The sequence below is a fragment of the Periplaneta americana genome, chromosome 17, assembly GCF_040183065.1.
Source record: "Periplaneta americana isolate PAMFEO1 chromosome 17, P.americana_PAMFEO1_priV1, whole genome shotgun sequence".
NCBI classification, from domain to species: domain Eukaryota; kingdom Metazoa; phylum Arthropoda; class Insecta; order Blattodea; family Blattidae; genus Periplaneta; species Periplaneta americana.
Genome location: NC_091133.1, coordinates 118739940 through 118767651, shown reverse-complemented (window position 1 = coordinate 118767651; position 27712 = coordinate 118739940). Strand labels below are relative to the sequence as shown.

Genomic DNA, 27712 nt, shown 5'->3' with positions numbered 1-27712 from the left:
ATGTTCGAAGACGTCAACATCCCCTTCGACTGCGAATTCCTGGTGGCGGAGTTCAACGGTGCCAGAAACGTCATCTTGACGGAGCTGTATCGCATCAGTCCTTCCTTCCCCCTGCAGAGGAACCGCTACGGCAAATGGACACCTCACGGCGGGCTTGACTTAGCCAACGATGTTTTATATAGCAGGCGAAATAACTTGCAGGGTCTTCTTTTCAGAACTCTCGTCGACAAGGTTTGTATAACTCGACCAGCATTTGTTTTGTAAACCTAACTACTCGAATCCGTGCAGTCTGATAGTTTCGAAATCAGTTCATTAACAGTTCTCTTGTCAGTTAGAAGTGAAAACACTATTAAGTAGTGTTTCAATTCGCATCAAATTGTCACAATGATACGTACAGACTTTAATCAATTTTGGATTTTATGGAATATTGATTTAATAATAATTTAAATTAAAATATTGCTGACATACGCATTTATATACAATATTCTTAATTTCAGGCGGTGGTGAATAATATGAGTGATGAACATAATTATGAGAAATACCGTTACTTTTATCAAGTGTGGCGGGAACTGTCAATTAAGATGAATTTTACGTAAGTCTCTCTGTTTATTAATAAGTGCACCATGATGAATATTGACTCCTTAATTATGCTAAGAAATTTGTTACTCTGCCAGGCATTTCATTTTAAAATCGTTATTATAAATAATAAATTCTTATAACAGTCGCCGTGAAAGAGTAAAACCAATAAAATCTGTCTGTAAGGGAGGAAAATCACAGAAATGTTATACAATTTTAACAGCTACGTTTGAAAAGATATAAATTATTATGCTCACTAACCTTCCTTTCTACACGAGTACCAACCAAAAAATCAACATTGGCTTCTTATCAAATGTCAAGACTTCGTTCCTTTTGATATGCCGTATTCAAGCGATGGTTAGGGTGAAATTAAGGATACAGGGAGCCGTATTCAAGAGCCTCACTTCAGTTTCACTTCGTCTTGACTTTCTGAAGTCAGAACTTAGGTCATAATGTACACTAGAGAGCCGAATCAGTGTTCCGAGACAGACTACTTATCTTTCCCTTTATGTACAAAGACAAATGTAGGTAGAAGCAAGTGCATTGGGTGTTCGATGCCATCACATAATGACACAGTGCATCCAGTCCACAGCTGCTCCATGCGGAAATCAATCAATCAATCAATCAATCATTCATTCATTCATACATTCATTCATTCATTCATTCATACATACATTCATTCATTCATTTCTGACTATACTTCGTTTGAAACCTGTTATTTTGAAAAAAAAAACATCAATTAGAATGGAAGGAACTGCAAATGAAGGTCTAGGCTGAAATCAAAAAACTCGCTTACAAATATAACACTTGGTGGAAAATAAAAAATCAGACATTGTTTAGGTTTCGGCAGAGAAAAAGAAATGACATGAAACATGTAAGATAAAAAATAGAAGTAACAATGATAATATCACAGTCTACTATATACAGTCACGAAGCATGGGATGATTTTTTGCCAACGAGTTGCATTTCTCGCGATAGTTCCTAGCCGCTTGGAGCGCTGTGAGTACTAGGAACAATAGATGTGTCATTGCCATCGTGATCTAATAGAGGCCGTAAGGCAGGCCATGTGACTCGCTTAACCCGATCACGAAGGGCGGCGTTTCAACCATATAAATTAATTGGAATGCATAAAGAATAACATGTATTTCTCTAAAATGTAGTGTAATTGCATTAATAAAATTTAAAACATTGATTAAGGGACACTTCAGACATAATTCCTTGCGAGTTAAGGTGTAATATTATTTTTGGTGTGAAAATTACGTTGTTCGTATGTGTAATACCCGTCTTTATTTCGATTAAATATTGCGAAATTCTTGTACATTTATTTATGCATGATTCAATAATTTTCAGTTGCACCGCACGAATATTTAGATATGTTGAAATTATAGGTTATGTTTACTGTACCAGTTGCCCTTTTCTGTCTAATTTTAGTGGTCTCCAATGCCCTGCCACTACATGTATGTTATGTCATATGGATATTATAGGTTATGTTCACTATATTTAACTTATATTCATATATTCGAAATTGTACATTATAATTTAACATAATGTCATGTATGACACCCGTCACATTCTATTTGTCTGTATTTTAATACTACAATTGAGCACTGAATTATTGTATTTATCTACTACCTAAGAGACGAAGTTGGATAGGTTCAAGAAAAAGTATTTGGCCTAAAAAAATCCATTCAGAGGGAGTATGTTTCACTATTATGGAAGCAAATAACTATCAAAATGTCTGGTATTCTTCACTGAAAATAATCTGAACAATTTTTATATGAACTTTTTATGGACTTAGTTTGCAGCAATTGCTGCACAAGCCACTAGTAATAATTATAATCATATAGGACACTTAGAAAAATGCCGTAATAAAGTATCTCAGGCTACTACAGTAGAACATTTACAATTCCTAGATACTGTGTAACTGAATATTCGTTCTGATCGTGCAGAGTAATTACACGACTTGAAGGAAGCAAATTCACATAAATCAATAAGTAAGAATGTCAACGAATATGAGCAAGGGAAAAACAACTTTTATCCAGTTGCTTGGAAAATAATCAGGTCATTAAAACCTTATTCAGAAGGAACAATTGTTAAATCTTGTTCATGTATGTCTGAATGTATTTATTCACAATGCAAATGGGTAAATACCCGGTGGCAGTGGTAACTAATTACACTCAATAATGACAATTAATAATACTAATAATAATAATAAAATAATAATAAGAGTATAATAATATTAACAAGGATCATCCTAAGCACGATCACTTAAAATAACATTTAAAGTAAATCTAATTTGTATCTTAACCCTAAGTTCGAACTAAAACCCAGGAGTATGATATGTTCATATATGCACACACCGTCAACTCACTCACTCCACTGGAACTACGACACATTTCACTGACACTATCCTTACTAAAACTTCAAAAACATTTCACTGTTCAAATACTTTGCACTACCTCTATAAACTATAAAACTTCACTGACACAAAACTCTTCTTCACTGATACTACACTTCAAATAAAACATACATTACACCCTTTAAATAGTGTACATAATATACTAACGTCTATCAGTAGAGTCCTTAAGCCTATTTTAAATACATATTTGATTACTGGTGAAATCTTTAGTAAGTCTGTATGTAAAGCATTCCAATCCCTGATAGTACGATTGAGAAAATAAAACTTTCCAGTGTCTCTCCTCTGCTTCATTCCCTCAATTTATGTGAGAGGTGCAATTTCCTTTATCTGCTTTGATGAAAGTTAGAATTGCACAGTCATCCTACACAAACAAGACCTACGCAACAAAATAGAAACATTTTTCAAGGAAAACATCATAGAACTCAAAAACCTCACCACAAAATACCACAACAAAGTAAAAAACACAATAAACAAAAACAAACACATAATTCCAAGCAACATGAAACAATTAAAACCAATCATACCAGAAGCACCAAAATTAAACGCATTACCGAAAATACATAAAGAAAACATACCCATCAGATCACTAGTCAATCATCGAAATGCACCAACACACAAACTAGCCACATACATGGACAAAACCATAAGGAACAACATGAAATTCGAAAAACAAACAACAATAAAAAAACAACATAGACATAGTAAATAAAATAAAAGACAAACATATCCCACACAGTACAACATTAGTAATTTTCGACATAACTAACCTATACACAAACATACTCATAAAAGATACACCACAGGTACTAGAACAAATGCTCAAAAACAACAACGCATCACAAGAACAAATCAAAGAAATAATTCTCACCACAGACATCATCACAAAACAAAACTACTTCACATACAATAACAAATATTACACACAAACCGAAGGCCTACCCATGAGATCACCAGCATACCAGCTGAAATATTCTTACACCACATAGAACAGACACGCATACTAAACAAAGACAACAACAGACACGCAGACAACATCACATTTTTTTGTATTTTTTGTTATACTTTTTTATTAAGCAAATTAAAACTAATATAACAATATACAATACTAAAGATGATGCATATGTACATTTCAAGCTAAACAATAACCTAATATAACCAGTATGCAGTACTGAAAAAAAATTTCGCATGTACACTTCAAGCTAAGCAAATTAACTGATATTAACAGTATGCAGTACTGAAACCAAATCTCATATACATTTCAAGCTGAACAAATAAACTGATATAAACAATATGCAGTACTGAAACAATTTCGCATGTACACTTCAATTCGAAGCAATAAACTGATAGAAAACAGTATGAAGTAGCGACAACAAATTCCATGCACACTTCTTCCCCCGTATTACTTTAAATAACCATGTATATAAATTCCAACCATTATAAAAATAAAATAGAATCTCTTCCACTATTAAAGTAATTCCTTCAGTCTATAAAACAAAACAGTACATATTCATTCACCCAATTACAAGAAATCATTCACTCCGGGAGACCAATTAAAAGAAAAATCATGTATTACATGTTTACATTTTCCTATTTGAAAGTTTTTGTACTATCAAATTATAATTAATCTAAGTGACAGAGATAATTTCCAAAAAAATAGGTCCCATTTTCGATGGAGAGTTCTGTTCCTTCTAGCCTGATTAATATAAGCTGCATAATGTGTTTTAAATATATTCTCTTGCTTCTGAATAAGAAAAGTTACTGTAAGACCTATGAACCACAGTGCAGCATTGTGTCTTTGCTGTGGCTTGAGATTGAAGACTGGTAATTGAAATGTTGTAGGGTGAGGAGTGTCCTTGCAAATATATTATTGTCCTTCACAAAGTTCCCAAATTGTTCTCGTATGGAATGAATCCCTGTACAAGTGTTCAGACGATGATGCAAGGAGTCTATTTGTTGACAATACTGACACATATTGTTGACTGCTCTGTTTATTTTAAATAAACGTTCTCATGTTGCAAGTATGTCATGAATTACTGTATACCATACACAGCGCACTGTCACCGGTAGTACCCGAGAACTAATATTCTTCCAAAGTTGAGTGAAATTGGTATTTCCTGGTACAATACGCTGAATACGTAAAGGCCCATTCACAATGAAAATTAAACATAACGTAAACATTAACATAAGCACATAAACATATGCCACAAACTTAAGTAGCCAAGGCCCATTCACAATGAAAATTAAACATAACGTAAACATAACACGTGTGTGGAAACAAACATACCGAATCAACAAAACTACAGAATCTATTACATAAAAATGGAGAATTGCACAATGACTGACGATGTAGCTATTTATGTTTCTAATAACTACAATGGCATCAGTATATGGCTTTCAATACTTGAAATCAAAGAAACGGAGATGTAAAAAACGATGGTGGATTCATCCATTAAATCAGAGAAGAATACAACAGGGGGACTTTTATAACCACATTCACATACTAATATATTTTGAAACACCAATACTTTGAACTATAAAATAATGCTAGCTATAAAATGATTTAACTAATACCTACCTTCAGAATTCATTTCCTGTGCTATTTTTTTTCCATACATTCTCTTTTAATGTAATATCTTTGTATGTTTTATGTATCTTGTCATATAGAAAAGGGTTTTCTTGGTATAAAATAATCAACTTTTCGTCATATGATTCCATGTTGCGCGCCTAGCTATCATCACGGCCAATAGATCACAATATTGCCTGTAGGCAAAGCCCATGAGATGTTAAACAAAAAGTGAAAACACGCTTTCCGCTTGTGTACTGTTTCCAAATCGCATAAACATAAGCATGAAAGTTTGGAGTTTGCAAACTTTCATGTTAACGTCTTATGATTAAGATTAAGTTTATGCTTATGTAATTCATTGTGAATGCTTTCATTAAATAACATGGACACAAGGTTTTATGCTTACGTTATGTTTATGTTTAATTTTCATTGTGAATGGGCCTTAAAGGAGCAACAGAAACAGTTCGTACTAATGTATTGTAAATTGCCTTTGATAGACCTTTGTCTACTAGGAACTGAGCGGGATCTAGATAACTCCATTCTTGTATATAAACTCAAAGGTACTTGAAATATCATGGCACAACACGTAAATCAGGAGGATTTCGCAAATCACCTGCTGTCGTCCAAAACTGTAGCCAAAAAGCGGAAAAACACGATAGAGTATGCTGTATTTTCCGTCCACGACTTCAAAATAAAGCCACACACTTCAGACGAATATTTAGTAATCCTATCCCCCCTTCATTGGGTTGGAGACATAGAGTTGACAGGGGCACCCGAAAGATGGTTCCTTTCCATAAAAACCAACAAATTGCACTCGTTATTTGCCTTGCAGAGGTAGTTGTTATTGGAAGATACCAACATTTCGATAGTAGAAAGTTGTGCACTATCCAACTTCTCTGATATAAAGTGATATAACGATAATAAAGCTGTTGAGCGGTAATTTTAATTGTCTGAGAGACAACTTTATATTGGCACAGATACGTAGATGACATACTAATACTATACAAAGGAAACAAAAGACAGATCCAAAACCTACAACAAAACATAAACAAAATACACCCAAAGCTACACTACACATTAGAAATTGAAAACAACAAATCATAAATTTTCTAGACCTTACAATAACAAAAGTAGACAACAAACACACATTCAAAGTATACAGAAAACCCACAACAACAAAAACACACATACACAACACATCCAACAACAACACAAACAAGCTGCATTCCGAACAATGGTACACAGACTACTCAACATACCAATGAACCAACAGGATTACAACGAAGAACTAAACACAATCAAATACATAGCACAAGAAAATGGATACAACCCTAACATAATAGGCAACATAATACGTAAGACAAAACAAAACCACAAAAAACAGAAGAATACAACACAAACACAAGAACACAAAAAATACATCACACTAACATACAAAAACAAAAACACACATAAAATTGCAACCTCATTCAAGAAATTAAATTACAATATCGCATACAGAACAAATAACACTCTACAAAAACATATCAACACACAAACAACACAAAAAACAAATACAACCACACAGGCGTATACAAACTCAAATGTAACACCTGCAACAACTTCTACATAGGACAGACAGGCAGATCATTTCAAACACGTTACAAAGAACACATCACAGCCATAACAAAATTACAAAACACCTCCACATATGCAGAACACATCACAAACGCCAACCACACCTACAGAGACATCAACACAGACATGGAAATACTGCACATCCAACCAAAAAGACAGAAACACAACACACTAGAACAACATAAAATATACAGACATACGAAAACACACCCCAACGATATTCTCAACACACAACTCAATTTCAAAACACATACACTCTTTGACTCTACACTACGAACGCACCCTCACAAGAAACAAGAGGCACCAAGACCAACAACGATCAGTTCTGAAGATGACCCATAATAGGTCGAAACATGTTAACGAGGTACGTTAAAATTTAACACAAGAAAGTTCTTATCATACATATTCCGAAGTGATACAGTGTTAAAAATTGTGTAATCAAGATGTATCTATTTATTTTTAAAAAGTGCAACTTAAATCTTCAAAATTCTGTTGCCTAAATATGACAAAAATAATGAGCATTGATTTTAACTTTCGGGATGAAAAATATATTGTGGAACAAAAAAGTTGGCCTATCCAGAATCTAGATGCGCTTTACTTATTGTGAGAATAATCTTATGTTGTCCATATGGTAGCTTTAGATAAATGTTTAGTTTGTTTTTAAATCCACGTGACAGGACTCGGGACAACATCCTCTGTCGACGATGCCACAGAGAGCCAGAAACACTTGCACATGTCCTGGGCTCTTGTCCGCACGGTGAAGTACTCCATAACTCACGACACCATAGAATTCGTTCGATGATCGCCGAACAGTTTAGATCAATAAATTTTCAAGTATTCGAAGAAGTTCACGGACTGGCAGACAATGGCAGTACAAGAAGAATAGACATGATTGCCATCCCGCCAAATAACAACAATGGCTACATCATCGATCCTAACGTTAGATTTGAAAAAGAAAAGAGCCAACCTGAAAAATAGGGAAAAAAACGACATCTATGTACGTACCGTTCCATATTTCATGGACAAATACGGTCTACAACAAATTGAAGTAATAGTCCTTATGGTTGGGGCGCGCGGAACTATTCCCGGTTTCTTCTTCCAGACCTGGCAACGTTTCGGCCTACAGAGGAAGGCAATTGATGACCTCGTTCTTGCAGCTCTGAGAGGATCAATATTTATACTCCGCAACCATCTCTACGGTCAACATTGATCTTCAACTAATTACTTAGTAGCTACTTATTTATTCAGTCATTTCTTATCGTTGTTGTAAGACTCCCTTCAACTTAAACATATGCATATTATTTATACTTCCAACTGCCTATTGCTCAATATGCTTTGTCTTTGTGGCAGCCTGTTTATACAGGGAGCTGTTATCGTTTAGATAAATAAATAAAATTGTATTGTTCTCACTGTTCTGTACCTATACAGGCAATCATACGGATAAGCAGATGTAAACACATGAAACGGAGCGGGGAGATTAGTCAGAGCTTTTCGTATTAAGCGAAATTAGTATGATCCATGTTCACCTAACTTGTACTCAAAGTAATCAAATGCAGGACTAGTTATAATATAGACAGCCAAGTTGTATAAATAAGTTTCGAAGTTGAGGTTTGAGACACCATAACCATTCTAAATCAATATTCAGCAATGTTTATGATTGAGAATAACGTTGATTTTCAGAATTGAGTTCTTGCCTAGAGAGACTCATGGCAACGGCATCTTGTTGAAGAATGGGTCTTGGAACGGGGTGGTGGGATTCCTCCAGAGAAGGGAGGCCAACGCCACCATCATGAGCGTCAGCATGACGGCTGCTCGGTCCCGAGTTCTGGACTTCGTAGGACCCATCTTTACTGCGAAGTATGTCAGCAGTTTCTTTCCTCTTTTACTTTGAAGAATTTAACATTTTGAATCATTTCTTACGGTGAGACAGAGGTCGGTAAACTCACGATATGATGCAATCCGCAACACAGGAGAGGTAGATAAGACGGGGTCTAAGAATAGAAAACCATGCGATGTGTTGAACTGTAAAGACAGGCTGCAATGAGGAAGAACAGTGGCTAATTTAATAACGAACATAACATGACTACCTACTGTATGTGAATTTTCCATTATTAATTCTTTTTTTTTCTGTCCATTAAAAAGATCTGGGCCTCCGATTGAGATTCTGGCTGACATGTAGGGCCTACATCTACAGAGTGGCGCATAGGTCACCATACAGATGATGTTGCCTTTTCCATTTACATTCGTTTATATTCTCGGTTTTAATTAACTTGTGCATGACGTGTGACGGAGGTCACATGAGCATATTCTTTAACAGCAGAACTCATTCAAGCATTGTATGTTCTGTAATACATGTCAGTAAATAAATGTAAAATACCTGTATGGCGACTTATGCGCCACCCTGTATTATCGGGCAGTACATCTCACTTGACGATATGTGTCAGAGGAAGAACAATTTATTGTTTGTATACATCTTAAATCTGATTAGTGTAATATGTAGCTAATCGGTGATGTATGCAATGGAGGGAGAAAGGAACTGGCCCCCTACCCCACTATCTCCTGGCCTAGTTGTCTTGTAAGTGGTATCATGTTGGTATCACTTGCGAGGTTGACTAGACAACAACAAAAAGATCTGTAGTTATTGCTAATTTTCCTTCAACAAACAGATGAATTCAAAACTTTCTCTTTCATTGCTACACGACAAAATTGAGAGCATATGACAAAATAGAAATAGGCATTTTAGGATCAGAATCCTTTTAAAAAAAGGTAACAATGGGTAAAATATACATTTTAGGCATCATAAAACACCTTCCAAATATTAATATTTCACATAATACGTGGAGATATTCAACTAGTTTCAGCTAAATACTAATAAAAAGTCAGGCATTCCGCCTAAAATTCGAAGTCTATAAATCACACAGCCACAAAATGAATTCTACGATTCATATAAAATCCTGAAATTACAATCCAGAATATATGGGAATAATGTTGTAAGGGCTGTAAGGGAATGACATTAACCATAACAGAACTGTAACAGCACAAAAGAACAGTTTAGCATAGTACTGAATATAAAATTCTCATCAAACACCTTTTGAAATCGGCTATTCCGCATTTCTTTAATTTTCGTGTGCCATAATAGTTATTTATGCAACTAGTGGGATATGAGCATCGTTACCGCTCGAATGTGTTTTGCAAGAACGAGGCGTAAGCCGAGTTCTGTAATTACATGACAGCGGTAATTATGCTCATCCCACTAGTTGCATACAATATTTTATCCGCGTTTATTTAATAATGCGTTTAATAGGTTCATGATACGATCGTTTACTGAGTGCGATATGTAAATGATTGCCGCACTGTAATATATCCCATTACCGCACTCAGTGCTGTAACCATTTACATATCGCACTCAGTGCGATAAGGAGTGCCATTACCATGGTGACATGATGATAGATAAGTATTCATTATCAAACCAAAGGGGGTTAAATTATACAGTCACACCGTGGGTTAAGAGTTAACGAGTACTTTTTTACAAATTCAAACTCCCGAAGAATTCATAATCAACCTGTCATCAATGTCTACACTAAACTACCGCAACTGAAAACCTTCCAAATAATTCTTCCCGCGAGAAAATGTGGCAGAACAGAATTTGTAGCTAGCTACACAGTTGTTACTTCCAAAATATATTACCTATTTATATATTTATTTCCAGAAAATATTTGATAATCAGAGACACAGATTCTTTCGAAACGTCTTGGACAAGCTTCCTCGAACCTTTGGACGATTCTCTGTGGATGGTTCTAGTCGGAACTATGGGTCTGCTGGCGATATTCGTCTGGATCTCCCACCGCGCTCTGTTCATCTTAAAAGGGACGTTGCAGTCATATGACGTTGGGTACGCATTACTCTTCGTCTGGGGAAAGTTTTGCAATCAAGGTAACTACAGTGAACTTCTATGTCCTGCATCAGCATTTTGGATATAGTCAGGTATTGGAATTTCCTGGAACTGCATGTGACAGGAATAAATAATAATAATAATAATAATAATAATAATAATAATAATAATAATAATATAGTAGGCCTATTAACAATAACAATGATTTGCTTATTTACCACATCTCACTTTTATGTTGGGAGGTGTTTTCTAAATGGGTTAATAATTTGTGAATGAGTATTTTTCCTACTTTAACTAAGCAGTTTAAAATTCATGAGACCTAACCTAAAAATGTATTTTTTTTGATCGGTGAAATGATTAGTACAAACTCCGAAAACCAAATGCCACTTTGAAACATTTGCTTAAAAATACTCATTCCTAATAATGCTGCTATTCTATTTATAATCGCTGGGTCCGTACGCATAATTTCTTCATTATCTTTTCCTTCAGTTCATTATACACATAAACTATAGATTCCTGAAGCGTACTCTGGATGGCACATGCTTTCTTTCTTGGAGGAGTCACTGTCATGCTATATCCTCTCTTTGACATCACTGTGATGAAAATCTAAACAAGAAAGAAATTAATTAAAATGTGAAAATAGCATTTCTATCAATTAGGCCTACCCAATGGCATGTATCACACCATAGGCCTATACCTTATATTTATTTACATTTACCTGACTATAATCTTGAAATGTAGCCACAACGCAGAGCAACACACTAACTATTAATTACATACTGATATTAATACCTACTTACTTACTGGCTTTTAAGGAACCCGGAGGTTCATTGCCGCCCTCACATAAGCCCACCATTGGTCCCTATCCTGAGCAAGATTAATCCAGTCTCTATCATCATATCCCACCTCCCTCAAATCCATTTTAATATTATCTTCCCATCTACGTCTCGGTCTCCCCAAAGGTCTTTTTCCCTCCGGCCTCCCAACTAACACTCTATATGCATATAACTGTTTTATAAATTCTAACCTTCAGATTTTTTGACAGCAGACTGGATGATAAAAGCTTCTCAACCGAATAACAAGAATTTCCCGTATTTATTGTGTGTTTAATTTCCTCCCGAGTATCGTTTATATTTGTTACTGTTGCTCCCAGGTATTTGAATTTTTCCACCTCTTCAAAAGATAAATTTCCAATTTTTATATTTCCGTTTCGTACAATATTCTCGTCACGAGACATAATCATATACTTTGTCTTTTCGGGATTTACTTCCAAACCTATCTCTTTACTTGCTTCAAGTAAAATTCCCGTGTTTACCCTAATGGTATGTGGATATTAATACTGATATTAATTAATTTATTAGTATGTGCAAATTTCACTTCACAGTAATCGGCTCAGAAATCTAGAACAATTTGAATTTTCAGAATTTGCACTACCGGCAAATGCTGTCAACATAACAGTTAGGAAGTCACTACCAGTTGTAGTAGCTATTTCTCGCTACTGAAATTCGAAACGAAGTTGGAAAAAGAACATTCAACCTACAAATCATCACAATTCACTAGCATATGCAGTAATGGGGGGGGGGGGAAATGATTAGGTTTCACCCTTAGGGTATTAAGTAAGCTGATCCGGACTAAACATATGAGGAATCCATGCCTGAAGTTTGCACTCTGTATATTAAATAGCCAATTTCTTAAGATGCCTTGCGTCTCCTCAGGTGACAGTGCTACTTCAGACTTCACGCCCATCAGGATAAAAGCGCTGACCACGCATTTAACAGCGACGTTAATTATAGCGGCATACTCGGGCGCTCTCGTTTCGCACCTCGCAGTGAGGAGAACACAGCTGCCGTTCAACACGTTCAGGGAGTTCCTGCTGGAAGGGCAGTTCTCCCTGGGAATGCATAAGTTCTCCTCCCTGCTGCCGTTTTTCCAGGTAAGATATGTACATGTTTTATTTTATTGGCCAGGTCAGGCATGTCAAAACCCTGCACATTGTGCAGTCGCGCACATTGTGCACTGGTCTGCGTGCAACGTGCAGTTCCTATTCCCCTACCTGGAGGGAGTGAATCGGCTTGGAGGGGAACGCGACAGGGCTGTACAGTACCTGCAGTAGCAGATCAGCTTTTGTTTCAGTAACACAGATCAGTACGGGTGCTCATTGAGCTGTGATTGTGAATGCGTTATGGAAAATAAAGTGAGGAGTCCACAGATATAACGAAGAAGAGGAATCACGAATCATATAACATAACTGTTGTGATGTTTTCCTCAGCCAATAGTAATTATTTTAAAATGAAAGGCTTTCATCATATCATGTGGACCTAATAGTGATATGAGAATTTAAATCATATTAGTAAAGTTCTCAAAATATGATATTTGCCTGCTCTTATTTCTTAATTAGTACTCTCACGGCAAGACAAACATGACAATGATGATGTTTTGGAGTCTGTATTAACACAGCCATCAATGGTTAGACGACTTACAACTTTTATTTGATAAGCTGATAAGTGATGAGAATATTGTGAGTAATACATGTGAGGCTCTTGAGGTTGTAAGGGAAGGAAGGAAGCAACTATTTGTAAGGCGGAAAAATTTTCTGGAAAAATAATACATAATGGTGAATTTTCCATCTCACGTTACTATATTATCTAATATACTTACGTTAATAAATCTTTAAACCTCACATAAAGAAAATGTCCTCGCTTCACAGCTTGTGAAGTACTCTTTTAACTCAATTCAGTAACGCTCCCAACTTGCTAATACTTGCTCTCAACGTTTTCCAAATAAACTATATATAAATTTAAATTCAAGCTTAATTTATCCAATTTATTAATAATAATGTGAATTTATACTAATATACAGCAAGGAAATGATTCCAGTGTCAAAGCCTCACAATGTCCTACTGCATGTAGGCTAATTGGGAGTAAAATATTTTCTTTCTTAGCATTTGTGCACCAATGGTCCCAATAATGCTTGACGAACAATGAAAGAGTATTACTTTGAAATAATCAGTACCTACTACGTAAAATTAAATATTGTGTTCGTTTTTTGTTGTTTCGAAATTACTGCTCCTCCTTCTATTTCATTCCCTTTATTTTCCTAATTCCCCCAGCGTTCTCTTCTTGCTTTTCATTTCCATTCTTCTTCTTTATTCTCCTTATTTCCCCTTGTTCTTCCTTACTTTCCCGCTTACCTTGTCTTATTCTTATTTTTCTTCTTCTCCTTGTTCTCATTATCTTCATCTTCTTCTCGTTGTCTTCCCTTTCTTCTCATCTTCCCCTTGTTCTCATTGTCTTCCCCTTCTTTTTATTATCTTTCCTTTGTTCTACTTTTCTTTCTCTTGTTCTCCTTGGCTTCCCCTCGTTCTTATTATCTTTCCTTTGTTCTACTTTTCTTGCTCTTGTTCTCCTTGGCTTCCCCTCGTTCTTATTATCTTTCCTTTGTTCTACTTTTCTTCCTCTTGTTCTCCTTGTCTTCCCCTCGTTCTTATTATCTTCTCCTTGTTCTACTTTTCTTCCTCTTGTTCTCCTTGTCTTCCCCTCGTTCTTATTATCTTCTCCTTGTTCTACTTTTCTTCCTCTTGTTCTCCTTGGCTTCCCCTCGTTCTTATTATCTTCTCCTTGTTCTACTTTTCTTCCTCTTGTTCTCCTTGTCTTCCCCTCGTTCTTATTATCTTCTCCTTGTTCTACTTTTCTTCCTCTTGTTCTCCTTGTCTTCCCCTCGTTCTTATTATCTTCTCCTTGTTCTACTTTTCTTCCTCTTGTTCTCCTTGTCTTCCCCTCGTTCTTATTATCTTCTCCTTGTTCTACTTTTCTTCCTCTTGTTCTCCTTGGCTTCCCCTCGTTCTTATTATCTTCTCCTTGTTCTACTTTTCTTCCTCTTGTTCTCCTTGTCTTCCCCTCGTTCTTATTATCTTCTCCTTGTTCTACTTTTCTTCCTCTTGTTCTCCTTGTCTTCCCCTCGTTCTTATTATCTTCTCCTTGTTCTACTTTTCTTCCTCTTGTTCTCCTTGGCTTCCCCTCGTTCTTATTATCTTTCCTTTGTTCTACTTTTCTTCCTCTTGTTCTCCTTGGCTTCCCCTCGTTCTTATTATCTTTCCTTTGTTCTACTTTTCTTCCTCTTGTTCTCCTTGGCTTCCCCTCGTTCTTATTATCTTCTCCTTGTTCTACTTTTCTTCCTCTTGTTCTAATTGTCTTCCCCTCGTTCTTATTATCTTCTCCTTGTTCTACTTTTCTTCCTCTTGTTCTCCTTGGCTTCCCCTCGTTCTTATTATCTTCTCCTTGTTCTACTTTTCTTCCTCTTGTTCTCCTTGTCTTCCCCTCGTTCTTATTATCTTCTCCTTGTTCTACTTTTCTTCCTCTTGTTCTCCTTGTCTTCCCCTCGTTCTTATTATCTTTCCTCTGTTCTACTTTTCTTCCTCTTGTTCTCCTTGGCTTCCCCTCGTTCTTATTATCTTCTCCTTGTTCTACTTTTCTTCCTCTTGTTCTCCTTGTCTTCCCCTCGTTCTTATTATCTTCTCCTTGTTCTACTTTTCTTCCTCTTGTTCTCCTTGTCTTCCCCTCGTTCTTATTATCTTCTCCTTGTTCTACTTTTCTTCCTCTTGTTCTCCTTGTCTTCCCCTCGTTCTTATTATCTTCTCCTTGTTCTACTTTTCTTCCTCTTGTTCTCCTTGGCTTCCCCTCGTTCTTATTATCTTCTCCTTGTTCTACTTTTCTTCCTCTTGTTCTCCTTGTCTTCCCCTCGTTCTTATTATCTTCTCCTTGTTCTACTTTTCTTCCTCTTGTTCTCCTTGTCTTCCCCTCGTTCTTATTATCTTCTCCTTGTTCTACTTTTCTTCCTCTTGTTCTCCTTGGCTTCCCCTCGTTCTTATTATCTTCTCCTTGTTCTACTTTTCTTCCTCTTGTTCTCCTTGTCTTCCCCTCGTTCTTATTATCTTCTCCTTGTTCTACTTTTCTTCCTCTTGTTCTCCTTGTCTTCCCCTCGTTCTTATTATCTTCTCCTTGTTCTACTTTTCTTCCTCTTGTTCTCCTTGTCTTCCCCTCGTTCTTATTATCTTCTCCTTGTTCTACTTTTCTTCCTCTTGTTCTCCTTGGCTTCCCCTCGTTCTTATTATCTTCTCCTTGTTCTACTTTTCTTCCTCTTGTTCTCCTTGTCTTCCCCTCGTTCTTATTATCTTCTCCTTGTTCTACTTTTCTTCCTCTTGTTCTCCTTGTCTTCCCCTCGTTCTTATTATCTTCTCCTTGTTCTACTTTTCTTCCTCTTGTTCTCCTTGGCTTCCCCTCGTTCTTATTATCTTTCCTTTGTTCTACTTTTCTTCCTCTTGTTCTCCTTGGCTTCCCCTCGTTCTTATTATCTTTCCTTTGTTCTACTTTTCTTCCTCTTGTTCTCCTTGGCTTCCCCTCGTTCTTATTATCTTCTCCTTGTTCTACTTTTCTTCCTCTTGTTCTAATTGTCTTCCCCTCGTTCTTATTATCTTCTCCTTGTTCTACTTTTCTTCCTCTTGTTCTCCTTGGCTTCCCCTCGTTCTTATTATCTTCTCCTTGTTCTACTTTTCTTCCTCTTGTTCTCCTTGTCTTCCCCTCGTTCTTATTATCTTCTCCTTGTTCTACTTTTCTTCCTCTTGTTCTCCTTGTCTTCCCCTCGTTCTTATTATCTTTCCTCTGTTCTACTTTTCTTCCTCTTGTTCTCCTTGGCTTCCCCTCGTTCTTATTATCTTCTCCTTGTTCTACTTTTCTTCCTCTTGTTCTCCTTGTCTTCCCCTCGTTCTTATTATCTTCTCCTTGTTCTACTTTTCTTCCTCTTGTTCTCCTTGTCTTCCCCTCGTTCTTATTATCTTCTCCTTGTTCTACTTTTCTTCCTCTTGTTCTCCTTGTCTTCCCCTCGTTCTTATTATCTTCTCCTTGTTCTACTTTTCTTCCTCTTGTTCTCCTTGGCTTCCCCTCGTTCTTATTATCTTCTCCTTGTTCTACTTTTCTTCCTCTTGTTCTCCTTGTCTTCCCCTCGTTCTTATTATCTTCTCCTTGTTCTACTTTTCTTCCTCTTGTTCTCCTTGTCTTCCCCTCGTTCTTATTATCTTCTCCTTGTTCTACTTTTCTTCCTCTTGTTCTCCTTGGCTTCCCCTCGTTCTTATTATCTTTCCTTTGTTCTACTTTTCTTCCTCTTGTTCTCCTTGGCTTCCCCTCGTTCTTATTATCTTTCCTTTGTTCTACTTTTCTTCCTCTTGTTCTCCTTGGCTTCCCCTCGTTCTTATTATCTTCTCCTTGTTCTACTTTTCTTCCTCTTGTTCTCCTTGTCTTCCCCTCGTTCTTATTATCTTCTCCTTGTTCTACTTTTCTTCCTCTTGTTCTCCTTGGCTTCCCCTCGTTCTTATTATCTTCTCCTTGTTCTACTTTTCTTCCTCTTGTTCTCCTTGTCTTCCCCTCGTTCTTATTATCTTCTCCTTGTTCTACTTTTCTTCCTCTTGTTCTCCTTGTCTTCCCCTCGTTCTTATTATCTTCTCCTTGTTCTACTTTTCTTCCTCTTGTTCTCCTTGGCTTCCCCTCGTTCTTATTATCTTCTCCTTGTTCTACTTTTCTTCCTCTTGTTCTCCTTGTCTTCCCCTCGTTCTTATTATCTTCTCCTTGTTCTACTTTTCTTCCTCTTGTTCTCCTTGTCTTCCCCTCGTTCTTATTATCTTCTCCTTGTTCTACTTTTCTTCCTCTTGTTCTCCTTGTCTTCCCCTCGTTCTTATTATCTTCTCCTTGTTCTACTTTTCTTCCTCTTGTTCTCCTTGTCTTCCCCTCGTTCTTATTATCTTTCCTTTGTTCTACTTTTCTTCCTCTTGTTCTCCTTGTCTTCCCCTCGTTCTTATTATCTTCTCCTTGTTCTACTTTTCTTCCTCTTGTTCTCCTTGGCTTCCCCTCGTTCTTATTATCTTTCCTCTGTTCTACTTTTCTTCCTCTTGTTCTCCTTGTCTTCCCCTCGTTCTTATTATCTTCTCCTTGTTCTACTTTTCTTCCTCTTGTTCTCCTTGGCTTCCCCTCGTTCTTATTATCTTTCCTTTGTTCTACTTTTCTTCCTCTTGTTCTCCTTGTCTTCCCCTCGTTCTTATTATCTTCTCCTTGTTTTACTTTTCTTCCTCTTGTTCTCCTTGTCTTCCCCTCGTTCTTATTATCTTCTCCTTGTTCTACTTTTCTTCCTCTTGTTCTCCTTGTCTTCCCCTCGTTCTTATTATCTTCTCCTTGTTCTACTTTTCTTCCTCTTGTTCTCCTTGTCTTCCCCTCGTTCTTATTATCTTCTCCTTGTTCTACTTTTCTTCCTCTTGTACTCATTGTCTTCCCGTTATTTTCCCGTTGCTTTCACTGTTTACCCCTTGTTCTCGTCTTCCCCGTGTTATCCTTTTCTTCCCCTTAATCTGTTCGTATTTTCCCTTTTCTCCTTGTGTTCCCCTTGCTTTCCTTGTGTTCCCCTTGCTTTCCTTGTGTTCCCCTTGCTTTCCTTGTGTTCCCCTTGCTTTCCTTGTGTTCCCCTTGCTTTCCTTGTGTTCCCCTTGCTTTCCTTGTGTTTTCCTTGCTCTTCTTTGTATTTCCCTTGCTGTCCTTGTATTGTTCTTGTCCTTCTTCATATTCCCCTTTTTTGGCCTTGTATTCCCCTTGTTATCCTTGTATTCTCTTGTTATCCTTGTATTCCCCGAGTTCTTCTTATTTTATTCTCGCACCACCCACACGTTATTCTACGTAAAAATACGCATCAAAGTAAAGATATGCACCAGCCGATTTCTTTTTTCTTTCTTCATCAATGATTCTTCTTCTTGGTAGTTGCAATGACGCAATCAGAATTATTTTGAATTACTCGCGAAAAGCCGCACCAGTAATCTCTTCGTGATATTCTCTTGTACGAGTGGAACGATACTGAAACCCACTTTCACTGTCAATGTGGGCCGGTAACAATAAAATTACTGTTTGTCATTCCCAAAAATTTGCATGTTGATTTCAGAATAATACGGATCCTGTAATCAGACAACTGTACCTGCAAAACGTCGTCCCTTATCTTGAGCAGCTGCCCAACTCCAACATGAACGGACTGCGCAAGGTGTGCTCTGCACCCAAGTATGCCTTCATATACACGCAGGAATACATGAATGAGGTACAGAGCAGACTGGACTGCAAGCTGATCGTCATTCCGCAAGCCTACATCTCCTGGATCAAGAGCATCTGCCTCACCAAGAACAGCCCTTATCTTGGACTCTTCAGGCACACGTAAGACTCGCCAGTCATGTACAGTGAGGGACATAATCAGGCTTCGTCATTTCCGACCCATGGTCGTAAAGCCTAGTTTGTGATACATTTACCATAGCGTTTCAAATTCCGGTCGTGTAGTAGGTATAGGCGATCGCATAAGCAATGCAGTTTATATATTTTTATTTATTTATTTTTTTTTTTGATGTACCGAAGTACATATGATATTTCCATGCAGATATTCTGCGTCATCATATGATGAAAGAGTAATGGAACGGAGAAAAATTCTCTCCGGCGCCGGGATTTGAACCCGGGTTTTCAGCTCTACGTGCTGATGCTTTATCCACTATGCCACGCCGGATACAACCCCGACGCCGGTTAGAATCGTCTCAGATTAAGCTCCATCTCTTGGGTTCCCTCTAGTGGCCGCCCTCTGCACTACGTCATAGATGTCTATGAACGCAGGACCGAAGTCCATACATGTGTTGAGGTGCACTCGAATGAGTGACTGGTTGGCCGGGATCCGACGGTATAGAGGGAACCCAAGATGGAGCTTAATCTGAGACGATTCTAACCGGCGTCGGGGTTGTATCCGGCGTGGCTTAGTGGATAAAGCATCAGCACGTAGAGCTGAAAACCCGGGTTCAAATCCCGGCGCCGGAGAGAATTTTTCTCCGTTCCATTACTCTTTCATCATATAATGCAGTTTAGGCCTACACACCGCACGACAAAATAGGTAATTTGCAATATCAAATAGGACTGTCCATACAGTGCAGTTGTACAGGGACATCATTTTATTTTTACTAACATTTCCAATATTAACCTGGCTATACCTTTGGATTAATGGTTGAGAACCGGAAACACCGTTTGCTACCCCCTTCCACGACTGGAGTTCGATGATACTGGCGTAATATACAAACAAATCACTTTCAAGGTATAGGAGGGAAGAAAAGTAGTTCATTCATTTACGTAAACTAGGAAATATCACACTTTTGAGTTTGATCACTTTCATTAGGTTTTTGTTTAATCAAAATACAGTATAGTATTAACAATGAGTGTTTTTACTCAAGAACTGAGCTGTCCATGCGGACGTATTCATTATGCAGTGTATATTATACTGTCTACAGCACATTAGCGTACAATATAGAGAATGAAGCTAAATTGAAAAATAATCATAATATGGCTATTTAAACACATTTTTCAAAATGGTGGCCGTTCATTTCGATACAGGCTTCAGTTCTAATGTATGTAATTTCAATTATCAGTTTCGTCCTTCGTACTAGTAACCTTACATACTGTAAATTCAATCTTCACTTCTGCTCGATCCGAAAAGATAAAATTACTCAGACATGCTATCTACTGTCCTTCCAAGTGGTTATGTCGCAGGATCGTAGAAAGGGGAGAAATCACGTACCAGTTAATTATTTAACGAGGCCCTTTTATTTACGTTATTTTAAACAGTTGTATGGGTATAATATTACGTAGATGTTCAATATCCTAACAGAAATTAATGTTTTCAGAAAAGAGCTAAGACAGCCCAGTCATTAGCCTTTACAGAGAGGCGAATAGAAGCAGGTGGGGAAAACCGGAATGCGACATAGGTAAATGGACGACAGTACCTGTGCGAAAATGATGAAATATTGAAAGCTCTTTCGTCACTGGAAAACGCGAACATATTTTTGGAACGTACTGTTTACTATGACCGTAAGGCTACTATGACTCTATATGCGGTCTTGGATCTGTGTGGAGGACGGTTGAACTTCATTAGTAGAAGGGGTGGGAGTGCAGTACATTCAAAAACTCAGGTACAATAAAAATTGAAGTAAAAATAAAATGAGTCAGTGTACGAGTAGATGTTTAAAAAAACAGGATAGGCTACCTTGTATTTACTTAGTTCAGTTGTACGATTGAGTACATTAAAGAGAGGAAAAGAGCAATATTTAATGACTATTACACTTTTACTACGTCATAGTACTTTTCACAATAAAACTGTACAATGGACGTCTGTCAATCAATCAAGGCTGCCTTTCGCACAATTTTATCGCGTCCCTAGCATTGTTTAAGTTTATCGCGTCCCTAGTATTTGTTATTTTTATCATTATCCTAGCATTTGTTTCTTTGTTTGTCAACATTTCAAACTGCATTGGTCAGGACGTCAAAAAAAAAAAAAAACAACAAAAAAAAAAAGAAAACAAAAAATTACAAACCACTTCAGTCGGTACACAGCAGTTTCAAATATGACTCGCATTGGCATTCAAGAACAAGAATTAATAAAGATCACTGGTCATAGCTATGCATCTTCCCTGAAATCCTATTTACAAATAAATGCAGAGCACCATTCGGAAATCCTGAATATGTTGAGGAATACACCATGTACATTGTACATCAACGAGTTCCACTTTTACGCACACGTCCAATATAACATCAACTAAACAGCCAACCACTAAAATATTCTAATTTGAAAATTGTACTTTCAATAATTATTCCTTTTAAAATTATTCATGTTTATTTTTTATTTCATCATCCTTAATTAAAACTTTTCTTATTTAATCATTCCTAATTATAACTTTTCAAATAGTTGTTTATTATATTTAGGTTATGTTATAGCTTCTGCTGTGTGATATTATGGATACTTCACGTATCAGAAATTGTTTAATGCTAAAATTTATTGAAAATCATCTGTCAAGTGAGGTTGATTACTGGGATACAGATAACTGAAGTGGAATGCAACTGTTCTAATAAAAATGAAACTGAATCAACAAAGCCTTCTTGATTAGTAACCTCCACAGATTTCAATGAAGATAATATAGTTGGCACAACTGATAACAAGAAGACAGCTAATCATAACACACTATTGCCATCTAGCGGAATACAATGGTACGAGTATAATAATACATTTTAAGACAGTTCAGTATTTTCGTAAGCCAATTAATATTTTATTGTATTAGAGTACTTCGTTACTTCTAATCTTTATATACTTTCTTTTAATCGTGTAATAGTCAATTAAATCCCACTCGTGTTTTGATTTTCTCTAGATAAATCAAAAGCTCTAGTGAGATTACTGTTGATAAATTTATTTTAAATGCTCACTCAATATGACTTATCTATTTGGAATAGATAAATCATATTGAGCATTTAAAATAAATTTATCATATTGAATGGATTTATCTCAAAACCAAAATGAATTGGAAAATATTTAATATGTTGGGCATTACAGGAAAATAATAAAAATATTGTTATTTATAGTTTCTATTGTAAAAAAGGTAAAGGTATCCCCGTAACATGCCATGAAGGCACTTGGGGGGGCATGGAGGTAGAGCCCCATGCTTTTTACACATTTCATTTAAAAAAAGAACTGCAGTTAATTTGGTGTCTGTCTGTCTGTCTGTCTGTCTGTCTGTCTATCTGTCTGTCTGTCTGTCTACTTACCTACCTACCTACCTATCTATCTATAGTATCTATCTATTTACCTATTTATTTATTCATTCATTTAATTGAATATTTATTTATTTACGTATTCATTTTTATTTATTTCATTTAGAATCGGCATGTAGTAATTATACAATAGCCAGCACCAAGCACGTAGGCCAGCCAGTTTTGTAATCATTATATTAATTATATATTTGACTTATGTTTTTTTGGTAGTGCAGTGTTTGTTTACAAATTGTGGTTTTCGTCCTTCTATAGTTGTATGACATACCTTACACAATGATTTCTCCATTTGTTTTTATTTATTTATTTTAGTAGGTTATTTTACGACGCTTTATCAACAGCTTAGGTTATTTAGCATCTGAATGAGATGAAGGTGATAATGCCGGTGAAATGAATCCGGGGTCCAACACCGAAAGTTACCCAGCATTTGCTCATATTGGGTTGAGGGAAAACCCCGGAAAAAACCTCAACCAGGTAACTTGTCCCAACCGGGAATCGAACCCGGGCCACCTGGTTTCGCGGCTAGACGTGCTAACCGTTACTCCACAGGCGTGGACTCTCCATCTGTTAAAAAGTGCTTAGAGCCCAACTCGTTCACGATTTTTTTGCAACAGAACCCTTCATTTGTGACATATTTACAGATTTATTTCAACAATAGAATAACCCACAATTATTAACTTACCGAACATTAAACATGTGTCCGCACACTGCCGATGCAACCATTAACTACATACAGTAGTTGCTATTAAACAGCGAATGTACTGTACATTGCGCGCGGTTGCCCGCCATGCTGACGTTTGTGCGCTCGGAGGTCCGCGTGCCCTGCTTTGTTATGGATTTATTTTATTGGGTTATTTTATGAAGTTGTATCTAGGTTATTTAGCGTCTGAATGAAATGAAGGTGATAATGCCGGTGAAATGAGTCCGGGGTCCAGCACTGAAAGTTACCTAGCATTTGCTCGTATTGGGTTGAGGGAAAACCCTGGAAAAAGCCTCAACCAGGTAACTTGCCCCGACCGGGATTCGAACCCGGGCCACCTGCTTTATTGTGGATCGGAAACGGGTTGCCCTGGATGTAATAGTTGAGCGACTAGGGTTTTGTCGAAGCCAAACTCATAAATTCTTGAAAGAAGAATAAGAAGATAAAAGATGATGGTATGTTGTAGATAATGGTTTTGTACAGAGGAATGCAAAATCTCTAGATAAACTTCATCCCATTTTATATCAGCGCTTAGGTGGCAGCTTCTCACTAACGAAACTGGATTTAATCACGTCTGAGACATTGAGACTGACGTACAAACATCTGACACATTTAGGGTTTTAACCTCAAATTTATTTTACTACAAAATTTAATTAGCCTATACTTTTTTAATATAAGTTGTGGGGTTCTTGGAAATAGTTTACTCTTACGTATCCAACCTCTCCAAGGTTAGAGCGTACGTTCTTGAGAACTTTGCGGCACTGTATCTTCTTGGAAATCATTGCACAACTGAACAATCCGCGCATATATTTATACAGAGTGTTTCAAAAATAGAGGGCATAATTTCAGGTATGTATTACTCACATGTAGACAATACAAAAAGTTCATTACAACATGTGTCCGAAAATCCTTGCTTTCCGAGTTATGGCCCTCAAAACAGTGACATTCACCAGAACGTTTTTCTTCCCGCAGATAGGTGCCGTGACAGGAGATATTAACAGAGGACACTCTAACAGTTGATTCCGAGGCGAAGAATACACTGAGTGTTGTGTTTGGCGTTGTACTTGCGACATGTACTGAAATCAGGAGCTGGCAGAAGTGCACTTCATGTACGGTAAGGCGGATGGCAATGCTGCGCTGGCTCGTCGTTTGTACCAGGAGAGGTGCCCTAATCGATGGATAGGTAGAGGTGGCCCAATTGCTTGGCCTCCACGCTCACCTGATTTCAACCCTATTGATTTCTACTTGTGGGGCCATTTAAAATCATTATTATATTCGTCTCCGGTGCCTGACATGGAATCCCTTCGGAATCGAATTGTGGCAGGTTGTGAGGAAATACGCAATACTCCTGGAATTTGGGATCGTGTCCGCAGGGCCATGAGACATCGATGTGAGGCCTGTATTCAAGCAGGAGGTGGACATTTTGAACATCTGTTGTAAAGACCTGCGGGAAGAAAAACGTTCCGGTGAATATTACTGTTTTGAAGGCCATAACTCGGAAACCAAGCATTTCCGGACACCTGTTGTAATGAACTTTTCGTACTGTCTACATATGGGGAATACATACCTGAAATTATGCCCTCTATTTTTGAAACACCCTGTATATTATAAGAGTTTTTCTTTCAGAAAATCTCACACAAACAAATCTCAAGGATTTGAATCTGGACTAAGAGGTGGCCAAAAAAAATGCATCATTAAGTTACTATAGATAGTAAATGGGCATCACAGGACCATCGAATATCATCCTAAAAATGACCGAGACTGGAGCCTCTACATGAGCTTTAGGTAATCACAAATGAACCAAAAATATTGGCATTTTAACTAAAAATGCCATAATCATACACAATTAAAATAAATTATTAATATAAAAGTTACAATATTAGAAGTGTGAGACGTTGTGTATCTTGCATAAGCGATTGAGTATCAATTGACTTCAAGGTAGCAAGAAGCTGTAGCACAAATTAATTCTTTTAACATATATTATACGGCTCATTGCAGAAAACAGAAATCGCCAAAAGCTGTGTCGCACGCGTGACCCTCCCTCTACTCAAGCCTAACGATGGCATCATATCCTTACCCCTTTCACTTCGTTAGAATTAAGCACACAGATAGGCCTCTGCGGTGGCTAAGTGGTCAGACCTTCAGCCTGTCACGCAGGTGGTCCGGGTTCGAGTCTAGTCAGGCCTGGGATTTTTCAATGAAAAATCCATAGCGACACTTATGACGGTCTAGGTCCACTGCATTATTTACTTACGGCTTTTAAGGAACCCGGAGGTTCATTGCCGCCCTCACATAAGCCCGCCATTGGTCCCTAACCTGAGCAAGATTAATCCATTCTCTATCATCATATCCCACCTACCTCAAATCAATTTTAATATTATCTTCCCATCTACGTCTCGGCCTCCTAAAGGTCTTTTCCCTCCGGCCTCCCAACTAACACCCTATATGCATTTCTGGATTCGTCCATAAGTGCTACATGTCCTGCCCATCTCAAACGTCTGGATTTAATGTTCCTAATTATGTCAGGTGAAGAATACAATGCGTGCAGTTCTGTGTTGTGTAACTTTCTCCATTCTCCTGTAACTTCATCCCTCTTAGCCCCAAATATTTTCCTAAGCACCTTATTCTCAAACACCCTTAACCTATGTTCCTCTCTCAAAGTGAGAGTCCAAGTTTCACAACCATAAAGAACAACCGGTAATATAACTGTTTTATAAATTCTAACTTTCAGATTTTTTGACAGCAGACTGGATGATAAAAGCTTCTCAACCGAATAATAACAGGCATTTCCCATATTTATTCTGTGTTTAATTTCCTCCCGAGTATCGTTTATATTTGTTACTGTTGCTCCAAGATATTTGAACTTCTGCACCTCTTAAAAAGATAAATTTCCAATTTTTAAATTTCCATTTCGTACAATATTCCCGTCACGAGTCATAATCATATACTTTGTCTTTTCGGGATTTACTTCCAAACCACTGCATTACTGGATAAAGGTACCCAGGAAGACGCTTTTCCCCATGGCTTCACTTTTATGAACATTTAGTGTTTTTTTTTTTCCTTGCCCAAAAACAAACACTGTTTACTGTCAACCTATGGAAATAAGACTTGTCATATTCTTAAAAGCCTCACGAAAGATAGGCTATATGTAAAAGTAAACGAATCCCCGCTATCATTACCTTGGCACTAGAATTAGCCTATCTGATATGAATGGCCTACGCCTTTTACCCCGGTACTCAATTTGATAGGAGACTGTGATCCCCGGAGCCAGAATTGAACCCGCAACCTTCCAGTCCGTAACCAACTAAACTATCTTGCCGCTGTATTATTTTCTACAATAATGAGATAATTCGATAAAATGACGTAAGCTACCTTTCCTCTATATTTCAGGTTCAATGGAATATTTGTAAAGAATTAACGAATTCAGTGCATGTTTCCCATTGCCGCATGTTTCAGTTTGAGCAAGCTGCGTCGCGACGGAGTACTGCAGAAACTAGCGCTGGACGCGCAGCAAAACAGCCCAGTTCAAGAACCTGCCGTGCTGTCAATGGACATGGTGATTACGGCGCCTGTGTTTGCCGCGCTCTCCGTCGGCGTCGCTGCCTCGATAATGTCCTTCATCTGTGAGCTGGCAGCCCTGCGCTATTTCACACATTGTAGACAACGAGCACGTGGAGCAGAGACTCGAAACAAAAATATGTCTTTGTTTCCTGCCTAAAGACATAATATTACGAATTAGGACCGTTGGAAATATTATCATGAGTAATAATAGAGAATTGTTGTACTCATAAGTTATCGCATTACAAATAAAACTACTCCGAAAGATCCTATCAAATTTCTCCCTGGACCAAAATGGTCCTATTTTAATTATTTATATACAGAGTGATTTATATAGAACTGACACATTTCTTTCTTTCTTTATTTCAAAACGAATGATGCTAGCCATAGTTTGTTATATCTCAAGTGTAGAGTATCTTTGGGAGATTACTAACCTCTATAGCAAATGTTGAAAATGCTTTATTTATTCGGCTGCAAATACACTTAACGACCAGTTTTTAACGTCAAATTAAGCAGGAGTTTTGATTTCCTGTCAGGAGATGCGCAGATGTTTATTCTTTATTCCTTATTGTTGGCAGTTGTTTTCGACATTTTGTTTTAGTCACTGAAAATGCAGTACACATTAAATTATAAGCTCTACCTTGTGAAGCAATACTGGATTAGGAATTCAATTACAGCTACTCAAAGGGCATATCAGAGAGAATTTGGTGTTCGTAATCCCCCCCAAAGAAACACAATACTG

General features: G+C 37.3%; 1 protein-coding gene across 1 annotated transcript; it reads left to right on the top strand.

Annotated features, from left to right (window-relative positions):
- On the top strand, positions 1 to 27352 carry LOC138692764 (glutamate receptor-like). Its single transcript, XM_069815958.1, has 7 exons — positions 1 to 231; positions 498 to 592; positions 8856 to 9032; positions 10885 to 11108; positions 12783 to 13000; positions 19039 to 19301; positions 26869 to 27352. Exons 1-7 carry the CDS (start codon positions 1 to 3, stop codon positions 27128 to 27130), a joined length of 1470 nt encoding a protein of 489 aa, XP_069672059.1. The 3' UTR covers positions 27131 to 27352.
- Positions 27353 to 27712: the final 360 nt, after the last annotated feature.

What these genes read in the sequence shown, in the direction of transcription:
- LOC138692764 (XM_069815958.1), top strand. Translation starts at nt 1, where the DNA reads ATGTTCGAAGACGTCAACATCCCCTTCGACTGCGAATTCCTGGTGGCG. An exon ending in TCAGAACTCTCGTCGACAAG is followed by an intron (nt 232 to 497) that starts GTTTGTATAACT and finishes TCTTAATTTCAG; the next exon opens with GCGGTGGTGAATAATATGAG. An exon ending in GGACCCATCTTTACTGCGAA is followed by an intron (nt 9,033 to 10,884) that starts GTATGTCAGCAG and finishes ATTTATTTCCAG; the next exon opens with AAAATATTTGATAATCAGAG.